Below are 22565 nucleotides of genomic sequence, written 5' to 3'. Positions count from 1 at the left end.
TCCAGAGGCCCTGCCCCATGTTTGCGTCACTGATGCTGCTTACAGTGGATTTGCGGATCACTCCAGTTCTTGACCGCAAATGACTTCTCATCTGAGATAGAGGAGTCAGGCAAGAATACCAAACTTACCATGTTTCAAGAATCAGCATTAAGTAAGGAATACAGGAATATCAAAATTGCCCTATGCATTGTTCTTATAGAGACTTCAAAGACATGATCAGACTACTGAATTACAGCTTGCACAGAGGCATTTAAGCAATCATTTTCCCATGCTCCATACATGAATGTAGTAGGAAGAACACTAATATGTGGTACAATAGGAAGTACCCCTCCCACACACTTCATAGAAGTTTGGAGAGTATTGATGTAGATGAATTGAATGGAGTAGTAGGGAAAACTGACAAATGCTGCTTTAAGATTTGCTCCACCATTCACAATTGGTAGCTTGCAAAGTATAGATACAGTTGTAGATTTGCATCACAAAATAATTTTATTTCACAAACCTCAAAAATACAAATTTTTGAAAGGAATCACATTTTGTAAAATGTAAAAATTATGTAAAACAGACTATATTAACAAATCTTACAAATACCCCAGACAGGCTATAACATGTTTCATAGTCCATTGTGATCCTCTTCATTCTCTTACTAGTATGGTGCACGGTAGGGGTATTCAGGATGTTCATTAATCCTGTAATGAAAAGAAATTATGATTATCATGACTGGCATGTAACAGTGTAAGTGTTACTATACAGTTCTATAACATGACAAAGTAAACTCTTTTCTAAGATTACGTGAATCACCAAAAACTTGTTTTCTCTAGTCAGCTCTGTAACACAAACATATACAGAGCGATATAAAGAAACGTAAGATCTTGGAGCAGTCACACACTATCTGCAGTTTCAGTAATATTGAATGTGGTGTTTCAAGCTTCATTTTATACCTTTAGTGGTGGCTCCAAGAAAAAAGGAATGTAGGCCTTACTGAAAACAAGAACAGTGGCAACCTCTATCAACTGCTATGATTCAGTAAATCCCTCAGGGTGAAATGCCTTGGCTGGTAAGCTCACCAGACAAAATATTATTCACACCCTTAAAACAGCACACTGGTCACTCTGGAGTGTTGCAGATGGTGTAGAACTGACACCAGCCCTCTGCCAGTGACATAGGTCCAGCAGGGAAGTGATGTATTTGTATGTCATTGATTGTACAGAATCAGCACAGTAAATTGGATTAATGTGGAGATGTGAGAGAATGACAGACTAGAATTATTGCATTTGGATGTGACCATGGCCACACCATGAATGAAGGTGCCCAGTTTGTGGGTGTTTGAATGAAAACTGTCCTGCATGTTTATAAGAAATGTATCACTCGCAGACATGTAGCACAGAATAAAAACAATAGTCATAAACGTTTCTTAACCAACACAAACTGGAGACAATGTCACACATTGTCAATGACAATCTGTTTCAAACCCACAGGAATTACTGCTGTCATAAAATGTATGTGCATCTTAACTAGTTTCTGAGTGAGTTACAAAGAGAACTGAATGCATTTGACTTTTGGAGTCAGGTCCCTCATAGAAGACCATTGCTTGCTTTTATTTATTTACTTACGTATTTATTATCATTCCAATGATCACATTTGTGATATAGCATTTGTCAGGATACATTTCAACAACTACATAATATCTTTACAAACTTTTTTATATGCTGAATTCATATGAATCTATCTTATGATTAATACAATATACAACTAATAAGTGTTTTTATAACGCAATTTCTTATGTGCTTGACAGACCTATCCCTTGATGTTGTGATTTCATTTTTCACATTTATGATATCATATATTCTTATACAGTTGAGCAGAGCTATTCACTTATACTGTACTGACATTTGTTAAGCATGTGGGTCTTAATCTTCTTATGTGCTTGACAGACATATTCATTGATGTAATTTCATTTGTCACATTAATTTAAACATATATTCACTTAGGCTGTAATAGCATTTGTCAAGCATGTGGTTCTTTATATTCTAATACAGTTGAGCATAGACATTCACTTACACTGCAATAACATTTGTCAAGCATGTGATTCTTTATAACAGTTTTAAATTTATCCTCATTTTCCAGCTCTTTGATATGTTTTGGTAGTGCATTAAAAAGTTTGATGCCTTGATTACATACATGTTTCTGACTTCGGGTCCTTGTTACAGCTTTTAAGTGGAGATCTTTACATTGCCGCGTATTGTAATTATGGTAGTCTGTTTTCATTTTGTACTGGTTTCTTTTGATCACCAACAGACATTTCAGAATGTATAATGATGGAATTGTTAAAATTTTCAGTGCTTAAAAAGAGGCCTACAATGTGTTTGAGGTGGGCTCTGGGTCATTACCCGAATAGTGTGTTTTTGTGATTTGAAAATCTCATTTAGACGACAATTTGTTTTTCTCCAGAATACCATCCCATAGGATGCAATGGACTGAAAATAGCCAAAATATACTAATCTGGTACAGTCATTACTACAAACTCTTGAAATTATTCTAAGTTCAAAACATGCTGAATTTAGTTTTAGTGCTAAGCTCACCACATGGTCCTTCCAGTTTATCTTTTCATCAATGTGCATACCCAGGAATTTTTGCACACTGTACTCTTTCAAGTTGTTTGCCCTCCATGGTGGGATTTAGGTCATCATGTTCACTTATTTTTCCATATTGCATATAATTAGTTTTCTTTGCATTCAGTGTTAGCTTGTTTGCACTAAACCATTTTCTATATCTTGTAGGAAATGGTCCACAGTACTGTGCAACGACTGCTTCATATCACTAACTATTAAGCTAGTATCATCAGCAAATAACATGATTCTAGCTTTTCTCTCTGACACCTGAATATCTTTAATGTAAATGAGGAACAGCAAGGGGCCTAATAAACTTCCTTGGGGTATTCCTACTATGACCTCCCTTGGATCTGAGCTTAGTTTAATTTTTTGGTTAATATTTGCTGCTGTAATTTCAACCACCTGCATTCTCTTTTCCAGATACGACTCAAATCACTTTTTTACTGGTCCTCTGATACCTATAGCTTCCAGATTTTCCAAAAGTATGCTGTGGTCAACAGTGTCAAAGATCTGGATTTATCCTGACTACACTTTTTCCCTCTTCCAATTTACTGATTACTTCTTTTGTGTATTCCAGTACAGCTGTTTCGGTAATCTCCCAGCTTCAAATCCATGCTGATTACTGTTTATCAGATTGTGTATATTAAGATAATGTGTGACTCTATATTTCATTAGTATCTTTAAAACCTTAGAGAAAGTTGGGAGAAGTGAGACAAGTCTGTAGTTTTCTATTTCACCCTTTTTCAACAGGGGAACGACTTTAGAAATTTTCATTTTCTGTGGAAACACGCCCTCAGCCATTGACAAGTTTGCTATGTGCGCCAATGGTTTCGCTATTTGATTAGCTGTTTTCTTTACTAGTATTATTGGCACCTCATCTACTGCAGCTGACATCTTGGACTTCAGACTTTTAATCACTTTTAAAACTTCCTTTTTGTTTGTTGGGACTGCCATCATACTGCTGGCTGCCTTGGGTGCTGCTCTCTTAATCTGCTCCCCAAAATTCCTGCTTAATGTCTGGGGTATTTTTTAAAAAATAATTATTTATATAATTAGGGACGGCATATTTATCTACCATTTTATTCTCCTCATCTTTTAGAATAATTTCCTTATCCTTGATAGGTACCCCAGTTTCTTTTCTCAAAATTTCCCATGCTATTTCAAATTTATTTCTGGACTGTTTTATTTCCATGTCATTACTTAGTAACTTTGCATTTGCAATTACTCTGAGGTATATTTTCCTATACCTTTTTACATATTCTACAAAATCAGTATCTGCACACTCCCTCAACTCTGAATTGAGTTTTTTCATGTTTTCACATGATTTATTAATGCCAAGAGTCATCCAAGAACTTGACTTTATGTGTCTAGTAGACTTGATTCTGGTCAGTTTCTTTGGAAAAGAAGTTCATTATATAATTTGATGTAAATACACCATATGCCTCATCTGTACTTGTTTGTTTCATAACATCTAACCAATTTTCATTTTCTAAGATACTTTTGAACTGATGACAGCTGTCCACAGGGAAGTTTCTTTTGTAAATATTATTTACACCTTATCTTCCTTTGAACTTAAAGGGATTTCAATGGTGAGAGCATTGTGGTCAGACAATCCTAAATCTATGTTTGTTACCGCTATGTCAGTCATTGCATACTTGAGAAAATGTTATCAATGAGGCTGTTGGAGGTGTTTGTTATTCTAGTTGAATTGTTTATGTGTGGTGACATGTTGAAACTCTTTAATATGTCCAAAAATTGCCTTTTTTGTTGACTTTCAACTGAAATCACCGCAAAGAATAATCACAGTTTTTTTGTAAAAAGTATTTAGCAACAATTCTGATTTATCAAAAAAGACTTCTATGTTTCCACATGGCGATTTATACACTGTTATGACTATGACTTTTTTCATCAGGCCATATAGCTGGACAGCACCTGCTTCAAAGAACTTTTCAATACTTAAGTTTGCTGCTTCACATCTCTTTTTAAATTCTAACTCTTGTCTAAGGTAAATACTGACTCCACCACCTTTTGCAATTTTCCTACTATAATGATTTGCCAGTTTAAATGGATTAATATGAATACCACTAATTTCATGGTCCTTATACCAGTGTTCAGTAATACACAAGACATCAGGTTGGGTATTACTTACTGCTATTTCGAGTTCGCAATATTTGTTCTTGAGGCACTGCACATTTAGAGTCATAATCTTTAGAACAGGGGAGTGAGCATCGATCATATTTCTCCTTTCGTTTAACACTGTTAACTTAAGGCTGGATACCAAAAATCCTGTTGTACCACAGGTTTCTTGTTTCTGTTGCTTTTCCTTCTTTAAATGGATGATGCTGATTGACTGTTTATACTAGCTGTGGCAGCTGATGATATTTTAATATTAACTATAGCAGATGTTGATGTTTTCAGTGCTTCAACAAATGTTGCTCTTGTTAAGGTTTTCATTTCTTCTGCTCATTTGGCACAGTGACACATACAGCTGCACATCTTCAGTGGTCCACACAAAACAGAAACTGGACAGTAACTGACTGGAGGCTTGTAGTATGGTTTAATGAATTCTGCTATTTCTTCTTTTCAAATGATATAAGGTGTCATGTGCACCGATCGCCCAAAGCATTTAACCTGTGTGCAGCCATGTTGATAGGTATGCAAACATACATTCCTAGTTTGATAAACACTCCAGCACTATATGACACCTCTAAGCCAATTAAGACACCCAATCTTAATTCCTATGAAAATGTTCAGGGCTATTAGGTACAGCGAGTGAAAAAGTTCCTCACAATTTGGTAGCTCTATGGTATCTGAACATCAGAGTGGCTGCGGCTGGATACGGCACACTGAAGAAAGTTATGGACTCTCATATTTGTCAAACTGCTGCCATTATCAAGGAGAGAGACATTGTTACATAGTATTAGTGTGATGTCTACTGGTGGATAGCTAACACTTGTCCACTATGCTTAGAAAATTTGTTATTTCTGTACTTTGCTACTACTATCAGATTAACTATCCATTATTAACACAGTATCTTAAAACACAGTATCTATAACTTAAAATACAGTGCCTGTAAGTTCAACTATGAGAATTATTTCAAAAGTCCTGCACACTAACACTGCACATGTGCAACCATTACAGTGGCATGGTCAAGCTGAAATTCACGTCAGTTGTGAGTGAGATTTTAGGTGTGAAGGTCATATTTGTATTTGCTGGTTCATGTTTATGGCTGTGTCATGAGTAATTCAGCTTCAAAATGAAAGCTGAAACCGAGTCAGGTTGGATTACACATAGTGACAAGCATTCCTACATCAAAATCGAACCTCTAGTGGAAAGAACCCAACTGACATTTACAATGCTTTGAGAGATGTGTGTGGGAATAGAGTAAAGGATCATATCACAATATCATGGTGGTCTGCTCATTTCCATGAAGGTCAGGTAAACCCTGAGGACAACCTAAGAAGTACAGGGCCATCAACTGCAATAGACTACACCACTCAGGTTACTGTTAATGGCATTTTGAGGGAGGATTGACAAAAAATATGTAACAAAATTGCATATGATACCATGATGTCTGTTACTTCAATTTACAGAATCATAATTGAAAAGTTAAAGATGAGAAAAGTTCCTACCATACGGGTTCCACATGATCTGAGTGAAAAGAAAACAGGCCACAAAAGAATTGTAGAAGAACTGTTTCAGTGTGACCAAACAGAAGGAGAACAGTTTCTGAGAAGGATTATCGCACTTGATGAGACCCGGATGCAAGATTTTGAGCTAGAACTGAAGTCTCAATTTTTGCAATGGAAAAATTCCAACTTTCCAAGCCCGAAAAAATTCTGCCATCAACAATCAAAGGTAAAATAATTATGATCTTTGTAAAAAGACTGCCCAAGTAAATGACTGCAGTGGTTGTGTACTAAAAGCTGCTTATGATTGTTTAGCACCCGAAGCTTCCTCAAAGAAGGCCTAACATGCTTGCACCCGGTGTCCTCATTTGGCATAATAATGTAAGACTACGTATTGCCCTACTAGCAAGAAAAAAGCTAGACAAATATGGGAAATACTTCTCCACCCACCTTACACCCATAATATGAGCTCACCATAATTTGATTTGTTTCCCAAATTGATAAATACTCCAGCACTGTATGGCACCTCTAAGCCCTCTAACCCACCCAATCTCAATCCCACTGAAAATGTTCAGGGCTATTAGGTACAGTGGGTGAAAAATTGTAGAAGAATACAATTGAAGAAGCTTGCAGTCAGGTGACCAAAGTAATCAAACAGCTCAACAATAAATGTGCCCAATTCAGAAGTTGACAAAATGTTGGGAAGCTGTCATAAGTAAGAATTATGATAATATTGAAGGCTTGTAAAGGTATTTTGTAAAATAAATTATTTTCTTCAGTCTATCTCACAATGTGCAGAACTTTCGAAATGACCATCCTAAGTCATGCTGAACAGAAACCACAAAACCACAAATGCAAATGTCACTGCAGACATCAAAAGCATTTCTTGGTGGCTATGTGGTGACATATCACACCATAAATTCATAGACATGGTATCAAATCCTTAGACACTCATAATATATTTCTTGAAAGTTGCTGGCAGATTAAAACTGTGCACTAGCCCTGGGCTCAAATGTGGATGTTCATCATCTGCAGGCAGTTCCCTTACCAACTGAGCTAACCAGGCACGACACAGAAACCTGCCCTCACAGAATCAAGTCTACGTGTTCCTCTTTACTTTCCACACTTTGCAACTAGCACAGCTGGAAGAAAGGATATCACAGAGACATGGCCTATCACCACCCTTCCACCCTGCAGTAGTGTGTTAATGTTTTTGAAACTTCCTGACCAATTAAAACATCAACAGTGGTTAGTTGCTGTTTTTATTTTCAGTAAGAAATCTCATACTTTCACATCACTACATGCCCATTCTATCAATTTTTGACAAAATGGAATAATACATGAAATGTTTGCATTCCAAAAGTGCCCACTCTACAACAGGAAACATATATAGTTACACAATGAAACACCAGGGTCAGCAACTGGCTAGGAAGTTTTAGTCCTTGATGAACTTTGTCTAAGAGTCTCATCTCTTCAAGACCTCTGAACAGTTCGCTTTCAGGAATATTAACAGCTGCCAATAGAGCTCTTGGTCCCTCTCATAAAGAGCTCGTCACATTACTGCCATGCATGTGTAGAAGCCACACATAACCTTGTCCCTTTCTTCCTGTTTTTCTGTAGTGAAGAGATTTCTGGTTTTACTGCTTCGTAAAATATATGTAACTACCTTCACTTCCAGAAGATATGTGCAATAATTAGAAGCTTACAGTTCACTAATAAAACCACATGTGCTTCGAATGTTGACAACACTAATAATTTTCTGGTTTTGGATTGACATGACTTATATGAAAGTGCTTATTCTTGTCTTTCTAAAGAGCACCCTACCTTTTCTGAAAGTTATCTTTATTTAAAATTATCAGATTCCAGAATCTTCAAATATAAAAATCCAATCCTTTTGAAAATCCAATGTTGTAGTAATGTAGATCTAAATCTATTCCCCACAAATGAATAGGTTTATTAGAATAACATTTTAGTAAATGACATATCTCAATGAGAAAATTTGAGTTTCTTGAAAAATCTTGGAATGCTTTGTAAATTCCAGTGCTTATCCAAAATTTCTGTTACATAAAACAGAACCATTATTCTTACCAATTTGGACATTTAAATAATTGTTAATCAAAATAACATTTCTGTTGTATACGATTATTCTCTACTTTTCCTGTCTTTTACATTACTTTTTGCTATGCAAAATAGAGCAGCTGTGTAACTTGTAATTTTGTAAGAACTGTACTATGCACTGCACAAAAAAACCAATTTATGCAGCATCAGTCACTTATAGAGTACAATTACTATGCAATTTAGTCTTGTGGTACAATTTTCATGATGTTTTTCCCCACCACTTTTGGAAGAGGAGGAGGAGACTAGTGTTTCAATGTGCCATCAATGAGGTCAGATTAGGGGAGAAGGCAGAAGGAAAGTAGCCATGGCCTTTCGAAGAAACCATCCCGGCATTTGCTTTAAGCAGTTTAGGGAAATCATGGAAAACCTAAATCAGGATGGCTGCATGCCGGTTTTAATCGCCATCCTCCCAGATGCAAGTCCAACGTGCTAACCCACCACTTTGAGGATTTTTATAGTCAATAAATGAATAAAAATGTACATTAATCATTTTAATTGACTTACAGCTAAACACTACCTAGGCAACAAGAAAATCATGAAAATGATAGATATGTAAAATTTTGATTGAACTGAAATGGCTTTACAGAATATTTCTATGGCAACTTCTCTATCCTACTAAGTGCTTACAATGTAGTAAAAGTGTTTTTGTGTGCCAAAATGCAATTGTATACATAATTCATTTGCAAATGACACGTTAACAGCTTAGAGCAAATTAAAGAGAGAGAGATTTTTGTTTCTCAAAAAATTTTCTTCTTCTTTTTCAAAGTGTTGTCTGCTCCTCCCCCCCCCCCCCCCCTTTTTATTCACTTCCTGCTCCAACACTCAATGCAAAATTGTGAATCATCACTTCCATGAAATGCAGTTTCCACGCATAATACCTTGCAAATCCCTGATGCAGGCAACAAGCATATTCTGTATTCTTATACTGTATTTCCAATACGCAGTTTACGCTATACTGTTTTTTCCTCTTATTCATATTCTTCTTCTTTTTTACATCACATTTTCTGACTGGTTTGATGCAGACCACCATGAATTCCTCTGCTGTGCCAGGCTTTTTATCTCAGAATAGCAACTGCAACCTATGGCCTCAATTATTTTCTGACTGTATTACAATCTCTGTCTTACTAGTTTTTACCCTCTGCAGCTCCCTCTAGTACCATGGAAGTTATTTCCTGATGTCTTAAGAAATTTCCTATCCAGTCTTTTCCATACATTTCTTTCACTGGCAATTCTGCATAGAACATCCTCATTCCTTATCTTATCTGTCCACATAATTTTTAACATCTGTTTATAGCACCACATCTCAAATTCTTCAATTCTCTTCTGTTCAATTTTTCTGACAGTTCATGTTTCACTGTGCTCTAAGTCTACATTCTCAGAAATTTCTTCTTCAAATTATGGCCTATGTTTGATACTAGTAGAGTTCTCTTGGCCAGGAATTCCCTTTTAGCCAGTGCTAATCTGCTTTTTATGTCCTCCTTGCTCTGTCCACCATGGGTTATTTTGCTGCCTAAGTTGTAGAATTCCTTAACTTCATGATCCCCAATACTGATGTTAAGAGTCTCACTGTTCTTATTTCTGCTTCTGATCACTTTTGTCTTTCTTCACTCTATATTCTGTACTCATTAGACTGTTCATTCCATTCAAAACATCCTGTAATTCTTCTTCACTTTCACTTTCACTGAGGATAGCAACGACATCAGCTAATCTTATCACTGATATCATTTTGCCATGAATGTTCTTGAACCTTTATTTTATTCCATGATTGCTTCTATGATGCCTAGATTGAACAGTAGGGGTGAAAGACTACATCCCTCTCTTACACCCTTTTCAATCCAAGCACTTTTTTCTTCATCTTACACTCTCATTGTTCTCTGTAACACATCCTCCATTTCCTTTACTATTCTCCTGTATACTACTCTTGTCAGCAACTTTGATGCATGAGCTGTGAAGCTGACTGTGCAATAATTCTTGCACTTGTTGGCTCTTACTGTCTTCAGAACTGCATGGATGAAGCATTTCCGAAAGTATCATACATCCTTCAGTGATTATAAAAATTCTGGTGGAATGTTATCTATCCCTCCTACCTTATTTGATTTTAAGTCTTTCAGAGCTCTTCTAAATTCTGATTCTAATACTGTATCCCCTATCTCTTCCCTACTGACTCCTGTTTCTTCTGTCATGTCATCAGATAAGTCCTCCCCTTCATAGAGGCCCCCAGTGTTCTCTTTTCACTTATCTGCTTTCCTTCCTCTGCATATAACAATGGAATTCCCATTACAGTCTTAATGTTACTGCACTTGCTTTTAATTTCACTGAAGACTGTTTTGACTTTTGTATATACTGAGTCAGTCCTTCTGATAACCATTTCTCTTTTGATTTCTTCACATTTTTCCTGCAGGCATTCTTCATGAGGCCCTTAGCTTTCCTCCACTTCCCATTTATTTCATTCCTAGGTGACTTATATTTCTGTATTCTTGAATTTCCCTGCACTTTTTTGTACTTCCTTCTTCTATCAAACAGTTGAAATATTTGCTCTGTTACCCTTGGTTTCTTTGGAGTTATGTTCCTTGTACCTATGTTTTTCTTTCCCTTTTTTAGAGATGCCCATTCCCCTTTAACTGATCTGAGCTATTCATCATCACAGTATCTACAGTTTCACAGAATTTCAAGTGTACTTCTTTATTACTTAATACTTCTATAGCCCAGTTATATGACCATTGATTTTTTATGACTACTCACTCAAGTTACAGTCTACCTTTTGTCATTACTAAATTGTGACCTGAGACTATGTCTGCTCCTAGGTATTTCTTACAATGCAATATCTAATTTTGGAATTTCTGTGGACCATGTTGTAATCTAACTGGAATCTTCCAGTGTCTCCAGGCTTTTTGCAAGTACACCTACTCCTCATGTCCTTTTTGAACAGAATATTCACTATTACTAGCTGAAATTTACTACAGAACTCTAGAAGTCTTTCTCCTCTCTCATTCGTACTACTGACCCCATATTCTCCTGTAACCACTTCCTACAATCCTGCCCTTAAAATTGCATTCCAATCCACCATAACTATTAGATTTTCATCTCCCTTCACATACTGAATTATCTTTTCAATATCCTCAATCTCTCTCTTCATCTTCTGCTTGCAACATTACCATGTTTACCTGAACTATTGTTGTTGGTGTTGATTCCGGAAGGCATTTGATACAGTTCTGCACTGTCGCCTGATAAACAAAGTAAGAGCCTACGGAATATCAGACCAACTGTGTGGCTGGATTGAAGAGTTTTTAGCAAACAGAACACAGCATGTTGTTATCAACGGAGAGACGTCTACAGACGTTAAAGTAACCTCTGGCGTGCCACAGGGGAGTGTTATGGGACCATTGCTTTTCACAATATATATAAATGACCAAGTAGATAGTGTCGGAAGTTCCATGTGGCTTTTCGCAGATGATGCTGTAGTATACAGAGAAGTTACAGCATTAGAAAATTGTAGTGAAATGCAGGAAGATCTGCAGCGGATAGGCACTTGGTGCAGGGAGTGGCAACTGACCCTTAACATACACAAATGTAATGTATTGCGAATACATAGAAAGAAGGATCCTTTATTGTATGATTATATGATAGCGGAACAAACACTGGTAGCAGTTACTTCTGTAAAATATCTGGGAGTATGCGTGCGGAACGATTTGAAGTGGAATGATCATATAAAATTAATTGTTGGTAAGGCAGGTACCAGGTTGATATTCATTGGGAGAGTCCTCAGAAAATGTAGTCCATCAACAAAGGAGGTGGCTTACAAAACACTCGTTCAACCTATACTTGAGTATTGCTCATCAGTGTGGGATCCGTACCAGATCGGGTTGATGGAGGAGATAGAGAAGACCCAAAGGAGAGCGGCGCGTTTCGTCACAGGGTTATTTGGTAACCGTGATAGCGTTACGGAGATGTTTAACAAGCTCAAGTGGCAGACTCTGCAAGAGAGGCACTCTCCATCGCGGTGTAGCTTGCTCGACAGGTTTCGAGAGGGTGCGTTTCTGGACGAGGTATCGAATATATTGCTTCCCCCTACTTATACCTCCCGAGGAGATCACGAATGTAAAATTAGAGAGATTAGAGCGCGCACAGAGGCTTTCAGACAGTCGTTCTTCCCACGAACCATACGCGACTGGAACAGGAAAGGGAGGTAATGACAGTGGCACGTAAAGTGCCCTCCGCCACACACCATTGGGTGGCTTGCGGAGTATAAATGTAGATGTAGATGTAGATGTAGATTTACCATCGATTCTGACGATAACAACCCTATCACTGAACTATTCACAGTGACTCATTCTCTACCCTACCTTCCAATTCAATTTGAATCCTACTACCAGTATACAATTTTCTGCAGCTATTGATATAAATCCTACACTTGTATGACCAAAAATCCTCATCTTCTTTCCAATTCTCCTCACTGACACACATTATATCTAGACTGACCCTTAGCATTTTGAGAATTCGTAGCCTCCCTATCACATCCACACCTCTAACATTCCATGCCCCAATTTGTGGAAATTACGCTTTCATTGATTATTCACTCTTTTTCTCTTGGTCACTTCCCCCTTTGCAGTCCTCTCGCAGACATCTGAATGTGGGACTAGCCTGTTACCTTTTGCCAATGGAGAGATCACCATGACACCTATTCAATTATAGGCCACATATCCTGTGTTTACATGTTATTTGTGTTTAACGCAGTGATTTCCATTGCATTCCACATCCTCATGCTGTTGATCATAGCTGATTCTTCTGCCTTTTAGAGGCAGTTCGCTACACCAAAGGCAAGAGGAGGCCTGAAACTGCGTCTGCTACTCCACCCTTTTTGACATGGCTGTTGGCAGAATGATGGTGACTTCTTATGCCAGAAGCCTTTGGCTGCCATTGCTGATTATTTTTATTCAGAACTTAAGCAGTGGCAAGGTTCAAACCTGGGACCCAGGACATTCCGATTACTAGTCAAAGACGCAATGCCTAGTCCACAGACAAAAAATACTGTCCTACTGACTCATAACAAATGTATGAGCATGTAGACTATTTCCATAACAATGTGACTAGATGAAAGAATTTTATATAGAGGGTGGTTGATTGATCGTGACTGGGCCAAATATCTCACAAAAAAACTACAAAGAATGAAACTTGTCTAGCTTGAAGGGGGAAACCAGATGGCGCTATGGTTGGCATGCTAGATGGAACTGCCATAGGTCAAATGGATATCAACTGCATGTTTTAAATAGGAACCCCCATTTTTTATTACATATTCATGTTAATACACAAAGAAATGTGAATGTTTTCGTTGGACCACTTTTTCTGCTTTGTGATAGATGGCACTGTAATAGTCACAAACATATGGCTCACAATTTTAGACGAACAGTTGGTAACAGGTAGGTTTTTTAAATTAAAATACAGAAATTTTGAACATTTTATTTTGGTTGTTCCAATGTGATACATGTACCTTTGTGAACTTATCATTTCTGAGAATGCATGCTGTTACAGCATATTACCTGTAAATACCACATTAATGCAATAAATGCTCAAAATGATGTCTGTCAATCTCAATGCATTTGGCAATACACGTAACAACATTCCTCTCAACAGTGAGTAGTTCGCCTTCTGTAATGTTCACACATGCATTGACAATGTGCTGACGCATGTTGTCAGACATTGTTGGTGGATCACGATAGCAAATATCCTTCAACTTTCCCCACAGAAAGAAATCCGGGGACGTCAGATCCGGTGAACATGCAGGCCGTGGTATGGTGCTTCGACGACCAATCCACCTATCATGAAATATGCTATTCAATACCGCTTCAACTGCACGCAAGCTATGTGCTGGACATCCATCATGTTGGAAGTACATCGCCACTCTGTCATGCAGTGAAACATCTTGTAGTAACAATGGTAGAACATTACATAGGAAATCAGCATACATTGCACCATTTAGATTGCCACCGATAAAATGGGGGCCAATTATCCTTCCTTCCATAATGCCGCACCATACATTAACCTGCCAATATCGCTGATGTTCCACTTGTCACAGCCATCATGGATTTTCCGTTGCTCAATAGTGCATATTATGCCGGTTTACGTTACCACAGTTGGTGAATGATGCTTTGTCGCTAAATAGAACGTGTGCAAAAAATCTGTCATTGTCCCATAACTTCTCTTGTGCCCAGTGGCAGAACTGTACATGACATTCAAAGTTGTCGCCATGCAATTTCTGGTGCATAGAAATATGGTAAGGGTGCAACCGATGTTGATGTAGCATTCTCAACACTGATGTTTTTGAGATTCCTGATTCTCATGCAATTTGTCTGCTACTGATGTGCGGATTAGCCGCAACAGCAGCTAAAACACCTACTTGGTCATCATAATTTGTTGCAGGTCATGGTTGACTTTTCACATGTGGCTGAACACTTCCTGTTTGCTTAAATAACATAACTATCCAGCGAACGGTCTGGACACTTGATGATGTAGACCAGGATACTGAGCAGCATACATAGCACATGCCCATTGGGCATTTTGACCACAATAGCTATACATCAACACGATATCGACCTTTTCCGCAATTGGTAAACAATCTATTTTAACACAGGTAATGTATCACGAAGCAAATACCGTCCGCACTGGCGGAATGTTACGTGATGCCACGTGCTTACACATTTGTGACTATTACAGCGCAATCTATCAGAAAGTGAAGAATGTGGTCCAACTAAAACATATTTCTTTACATACTACATGAATATGTAATAAAAAATGGGGGTTCGTGTTTAAAAAAAACGCAGTTAATATCCGTTTGACCAATGGCAGTGCCATCTAGTGGGCCAAGCATAGTGCCATCTGGTTTCCCCCTTCAAACTAGACGAGTTTCGTTCTTTGTAGTTTTTTTGTTTGATGCTTATTTCGTGAGATATTTGGCCTGCTCACTATCAATGGACCACCCTGTAGATAGGTATGTTTTCCTGAACTTCCTGGACCAGAAACTTATGTAACATCAAGAGTACCACCGTTTGACTGTCCACAAATACAAGATAAGTCTGACTAATTGTACTAGTGATAACTCATTTTTCTTAGAAATGGTGAACCTGAGACTTTTAGGTAGTAACTGTCTTAAAGAAACATTTAAGGACAAACAAAATATTAAATCTTAATTAACCTGAATCTGCTTGAAACTGGAGGACATCAAACAAATGGTTAAATTGGAAATTTGTACAAAATGATCATAGTTGAAAAGAGCTTTCAAAACTGTGCATAATTTTCTGAAAGAGCTGTTATATTGTACTTATTTCAATTACCTTGAACAGCACTTCTGATGCTATTACTGTTTACAAAAAAGTGTTACTACTGAGCAATTCTGAAGTAAATCTGAATGACTTAAATAAAAAAGTCCAAATTCAGTGACAACTTGCTTTAAATTTGGATGAATGCAAGACAGTGTAAATTAGTAGAGGGGGGAAAAGCCTGGTACATTTTGAGTGCAGCATGCAACTGAATATGAATCTATTGATTAATTGTCTTGGTACAGTGCAATATGAAGAGGATAAAAGATATAAAACATCACTTGTAATTCATGGCATGTGTTCATTGAGTGACTTCTGGGAATGCATAGGACATATGAAAATGAGATTACATACAATACTGTTATTCAGCCTACTCTTGAGAACTATTAAGTGTTTCACATTCTCAAGTAAACAGATTTTTGTCAATTCATTCAGAGACTGTAAGTGTCTTATGGAGAAGATCTGGGAGCTTATCTTGGAATGTATGGAAGATAGATTACTATCTTTCCATGAAGTGGTGGGCAAGTTAGGAAAACTAATATTAAAGACAAATGGTTAAACAATTTTTCTGGCTCTATTGGATACTATGTGTAAGACCCACAAAACCAAGAGAAGAGATATTAGTGTATGTAGGAAGCACAAAGACAAATGTTAACACTGCACATACTTTCTGAAGGAAACAGAGAGGAAGTGACAAATACAGAAAAAAATAGATTTCACCATGCATTGTACAGCTGCTATGGGTATATACATTGCATTTCTAAAATTAATGTAAAAATGACTGGGTTGGTATAGAGGGTCATAACAAGCAACTTTCAATTAGCAATCCATATTCACACTCCTTAGCGTTAAGAGCTAGGCACCATTTAAAAGTGAGATGTGCCACTAGGAAGGTAGGCATAAACCCACCATCAGAGCCAACATGGTCGCAGGTCTGCAGGTCAACATTTTCAGTTTCTTTGTGACATCAAAATAGAAGAGAAATGAGATTGTCATTTCATAATCTTTATTTGCAAACAGCTACACAAATGGCTCAAAATTACATGCTTCTGCTTGAATGCACGCCATGCAATGACACCTGAGTGAGTGTCGCACCCTTTTAAATGCTCCTGGAGAAGTGGGGATTGCATCAGAGACTACCATAATTCACACTATCACCTCCTTACGTATCTCAATAGGTGTTTTGATAAACAATAGATTTCAGGTATTCTCAGATGAAAAAATCAAGAGGCATCAAGTCAAGAAAATGTGCATGACATGGCATTGATCCACCACACCCACATAGTTCTCACCAAAGGTCTCATCTAACTGATTTCACACCACATGAGAGAAGTACACAGATGCACCATCATATTGGCACCACATGCATTCTTGGATATTGAGTGGAATGTGCACCATTAACTGTGGAAATGTTCCACTAAGAAGATAAAGCATCTGTTTGCATCCAGTCATTAGGGGAGCATGTAAGGAACAATAAAATTATTGCCCACCAAACCAGCCCAAACGTTGACAGCAAAGCACTCTTAGTTACCACAAACAATGATGATGTGCACATTTTCCCAGTCCCACATATGTTGATTTTGGTTGTTGAACAAACCTTCCTTTGTAAAGGATGTCTCATCTGCAAAAAGTACATTGTCTGAAAATTCAAGTAGCATGGCACATTTCTGCAAGAACCACTGGCAGACATCAGTGTGATGCAGGAAATGGGTTAAGGGCTTGAACTTTCTGAAGGCGGATAAGGGGGTAAATCATCCTTATTCCACACAAGCTGGACCATGGCATGGCTTACATCCATTTCTTGAGAAAAGCTTTGCAAGCTTGTTAAGGGAATGTTTTGTAACATTGCAAATGCCTCCTCTTCAAACTCTGGGGTACACACTGTCCGAACTTTCTGCCCGACTTTCACACCTGTATTACAAATTAAAGCATGCATCAGGTTTTGATGTACACCTTAAATAGACACGTGCCATTACAATACTTCGTCAGTGGACTACTCACCTTAAATGAACTTGCTTCTCTTAGGGTGGTGATGAATGTGAGGATTTAGCACTCAATAATTTGGAAACAGTTGAATGTACAATCTGTGAACAATGGGAGTATTTCCATCTCTCACACCAGAACCACAGTGCATGTTTGCCCTTTACTCCCAAGAAAAGTACTCCATTTCCCTTCTGCTCTGCACACCCTACCGAAGACATAAGTATCCCTGTTTGTTGACACAACAATGCAAGGCAAACCAGACTCTGCAGTGTAAACAGATGCTATCCACCAGGTGACTTATATCAAACAGGCATGTTGTAATGGATCTGGGAGATGTAATTTTTTTACCGTATTTGTCGATACCGAATTTAAATGTTTTCTTATATTTTTGTCAGGATTTATTATAATTTGTCTTATTATATGTTAATTTACTTCTGTTTTTGAGAGTAAAAGCATATTGATTACTATTAGAAAATGTATCGAAGAATAGCAAAGAGACTGATTACAACTGGAAGATTGTGTGTGGTGTAAAACATCTTTGACGTTTGAGTCGTCTTTGACTGTACTTAGTCGGCAGCTAACTCTTGGTGTGTGTTGACCATGGTGTTGACGGAAGAACAATGTGAAGGTCGCCGTAATAAATAATTTTGAAGTATGTTACTATTATTTTTGTATTAACTAAAAAGAAGAAACTACATTTGAAGAAACTGTATTTGAAACACCAAAATGAGAGAAACACGTTGAACCATGTCAATTCTGCAACCAACAAAGATGCATTGTGGAATCATACTTAGACAACTGAAGCCAAGACTATATCGCCGTGTAAACGTCTAATGGAAAAGGTACTGTCACGAAATATGGCAAATTTAAGTAAATAAAAAATAGTGAGCATATTTTCAACTTGTGTCTTAGCCGGGATAACATTTTGCCGTATTTCAATGTGCACTGACAAAAGCAATGCATTTTCATCCCCGTAAAAGCCAGAAGAAATTCCAATGGTGGGTTGTACACATACCTTCCCTGTGGTGCACGACACTCTTAATGGACATGGAATATTATGTGAAAGTTGCTTGATATGATCCACTCTACCAGCCCTCTCATTTTTTTTCCATTCATTTGAGAAACATCCTTTATGTGAGGGGTAGTCACAAAGTTTTAATTAACACCTTCAAAAAAATAAAGTTACATAATTAATTTTTTGTTATTTCCAGGTACAATTCTGCAGTCCCAGTACATGCTGAAATGACTACAAACAGTACCAGAGCATACTGCTGGAGGAGCCAAAAACGAAATGATATAGCTCACAGACAAAAAGGAGTATTGTAATTTGTTTTCTGCATTTGAAGGGGAACAATGCTGTAATAATCACTGCTGAGTTTGTGGAAATGTCCAGCAAAAATGCAACATCGTATGATACAGTGGTGCAGACTTTTCCAATGTGGCTAAGTTGGACTGATAAAGAAAGGAATGGCAGACCATCCCCCTGTGGAGAACTGAGATTTTCAAGAGAAGTGGAGACCCAGGGCTTGAAGACCAGCAAATCACAATCATGGCAAAAATTAAAAGAGTGAAAATTAGTCATGGATCAGTTTTTTTAACATTCTGCAAGACTTTTGAACATGATAAAGATCACTGCCCACTGGGTTTGACTTCTCATTCACATTGAGAAAGCCCACCAAACTGAGGCAGAAGTGGTAATGTTGCAGTAGTGTCAGGCCAATACAAATGAATTTTTTACTAGCATAATCAGTATGAATGAGTGCTGGGTGCAGCACTATGACCCTAAGACAAAGGAACAAAGAAATCAGTGCCAACATGTGGATTCACCAGAGAGCCAACCATCACAAGGCAAGGAGATGCTGAGTGTTTTTTAGAACTGCCATGATGTGGTCCAATAAATTACACTCATGCTCATAAATTAAGAATAATGCTGATACACGGTGAAACAATGCTCTGGTGGGCGGTTTGCAGGTTTAAATCACCTCAGAGTATGACCATGTGGTGCATTTGACCTGTGGTCATTGCATGGTGGCGCTGGCAGCAGTCCACATACGCAGAGGTGTGTTGGTGCATGTCAAAATACAATGCATCGAGTAAGTGTGCAGACATTTTCAGGCATGCTAATGGTGACTGTGTGTTGAAAATGGCTCAAATAACACATTGATGACGTTATGAGGGGTAGAATACTAGGGTGACTGGAGGCTGGTCAAACACAGCAGCTCGTAGCATGGGCCCTCCACGTGCCACAGAGTGTGATCTCAAGATTATGGCAATGATTCCAGCAGACAGGAAACATGTCCAAGCATTGCAGTACTGGACATCCACAGTATACAACACCACAAGAAGACCGCAGACAGCCAGGGAGTACTGCAGGTAGCCTTGCTCGGGACCTTACCGCAGCCACCGGAACAGTTGTCTCCAGACACACAGTCTACAGACGACTGAACAGACATGGTTTATTCGCCCGGAGTCCTGTAGGGTGCATTCCACTGACCCCTAGTCACAGGAGAGCCCATAAAGCCTGGTGTCAAGAACACAGTACAGTGATCCCAGGATATGTTCACGAAGGAGTCCAGGTATAGTCTAAACAGTGATTCTCGCTGGGTTTTCATCTGGTGTGAACCAGGAACCAGATATCAACTCCTTAATGTCCTTGAAAGGGACCTGTAAGGAGGTCGTGGTTTGATGGTGTGGGGTGGGATTGTGATTGGTGCACATACGCCCCTGCATGTCTTTGACAGAGGAACTGTAACAGGTCAGGTGTATTGGTACCTCATTTTGCACCAGTATGTCCACCTTTTCAGGGGTGCAGTGGGTCCCACCTTCCTCCTGATGGATGATAACGCACGGCCCCACTGAGCTGCCATCATGGAGGAGTACCTTGAAACAGAAGATATCAGGTGAATGAAGTGGCCTGCCTGTTATCCAGACCTAAACCCCATCAAGCACATCTGGGATGCTCTCGGTTGACGTATCGCTGCAGGTCTTCAAACCCCTAAGACACTTCAGGAGCGCCAACAGGCACTGGTGCAAGAATGGGAGGCTATACCCCAGCAGCTGCTCGACCACCTGATCCAGAGTATGCCAACCCATTGTGTGGCCTGTGCAAGTGTGCATGGTGATCATATCCCATATTGATGTTGGGGTACATGCACAAGGAACAGTGGTGGTTTGTAGCATATGTGTTTTGGGATGGTTTTCTCAACTTATCACCAATACCGTGGACTTACATATCTGTGTCATGTGTGTTCCCTGTGTGCCTATGCTATTAGTGCCAGCTTTGTGTAGTGCCACATTGTGTGGCACCACATTCTGCCATTATCCTTAATTTATGAGCATGAGTGTATATTCATAAGGAGTAAATGACAACATGAGCTTAATACCAAAATCTGATGAGTGCATGGCTAGTGTTGTGGGAACCTGCATGATGGGGTGTTTTTGCTCCATGACAACACCCCAGTTCATAAGACAGATCAATCATTAAAGGTGCTTCTTTGGGCTATCAAATTTCCCTCACCCCCATTTCTCTTGGCATGGCAATCAGTGACCTTTTCTTCAGATAAAGAAATCATTATGTGGCAGGCATTTCCAGAATTATGATGAGGTGATTTTTGGAGTGGAACATTTTCTGAACAAGTCTCTGCCAGTGCGTCTGTTGTTGAGGGGAAATGTGTTGCATTGAATGGTGAATACGTGGACAAGGAGTGACTTCATTATCCAGTCTCATTGTCCCTGGTTGGCTCTTTCAAGACAATAGCTAAAACTTAATGACAAGTCATCATATATGTGTGTAGATTATGATGATGATGTAGATTGCTGAGAGTCTGGCCTGAAAGCTTCTCTGTAAATGACCATTCTCAAACCTTTGTGTGTGATTCACTAAGATACTTTTCTTTAGCTATGAATTATAGCCGGCCGCGGTGGTCTAGCGGTTCTGGTGCTGCAGTCCGGAACCGTGCGACTGCTACGGGCGCAGGTTCGAATCCTGCCTTGGGCATGGGTGTGTGTGATGTCCTTAGGTTAGTTAGGTTTAAGTAGTTCTAAGTTCTAGGGGACTTATGACCTAAGATGTTGAGTCCCATAGTGCTCAGAGCCATTTGAACCATATGAATTATAATTTACAAGCAGTCAATGATTAATAAAACCATCTCATCTGTATTATTATACATTTATTATGTTACAGCCAGGTTTGTTCAGTGAACATCTTCAGGTTATTGAGTTGTATTAAAATCATGACACAATTCATCTGGTTATCATAGTTAATATTAAAGACCAAATCCAAAAACACGGATCATAAACATTCTATCGACTGCCTAGTCGAAGTATGGCAAGCATTCACAGCATCATGCATACAGTAAATGGCATTCTGCTGACCACCTGCTATACTCCTGCCATATGATCATCAGAATGTTTATGATAAGTGTTTTTGGATTTGCTCTTTAACATTAAGTATGGAAACCCTATTACTTGTCAATGAACAAAACTGGCTGTAACACAATAAATGGATAATAAGACAGCTGAGGTGGTTTATATTAATCACTAACTACTTGCAAAGTATAATTCATAGCTAAAGAAAAGTATCTCAGTGAGTCACATACATAGTTTTGAAATGATCATTCACAGAGAAGCTTTCGGTCCAGACTGTCAGCAGTCTACATCATCCTAATCCTCATCATCAACATCGTCATCATAATCATCTACACATACACATGATGAGTGGTCATTTAGTTTTAACTATTATCTCGAAAGAATCAACCTGGGACCATGAAACTTGGTAGTGGTGTCAATCATTCTCTACATATTTACCAGTCAATGCAACACATTTTTTTCCAAAGACTGAGCAGAGACCTCTCCTGTAGGAGTCTGTTCAGAAAAAGTTCCACTTATCTCATCATTCTGGAAATGCCTGC

General features: G+C 38.4%; 1 protein-coding gene across 1 annotated transcript in view; it reads right to left on the bottom strand.

Annotated features, from left to right (window-relative positions):
• Nucleotides 1-452: 452 nt before the first annotated feature.
• The window catches only part of LOC126165968 (1,5-anhydro-D-fructose reductase-like), a 167329-nt gene continuing 145216 nt past the window's right edge, over nucleotides 453-22565 (bottom strand). Inside the window, exon 7 of the mRNA XM_049920365.1 lies at nucleotides 453-689. Within this exon, the coding sequence (XP_049776322.1) occupies nucleotides 647-689 (43 nt within the window). The 3' untranslated portion in view covers nucleotides 453-646. The remainder of the gene's footprint in view (nucleotides 690-22565) is intronic.

Source organism: Schistocerca cancellata, chromosome 1 (assembly GCF_023864275.1).
Source record: "Schistocerca cancellata isolate TAMUIC-IGC-003103 chromosome 1, iqSchCanc2.1, whole genome shotgun sequence".
NCBI classification, from domain to species: domain Eukaryota; kingdom Metazoa; phylum Arthropoda; class Insecta; order Orthoptera; family Acrididae; genus Schistocerca; species Schistocerca cancellata.
Note: the sequence above shows the minus strand (reverse complement) of the source record. Positions and strands in the feature narration are given on the sequence as shown.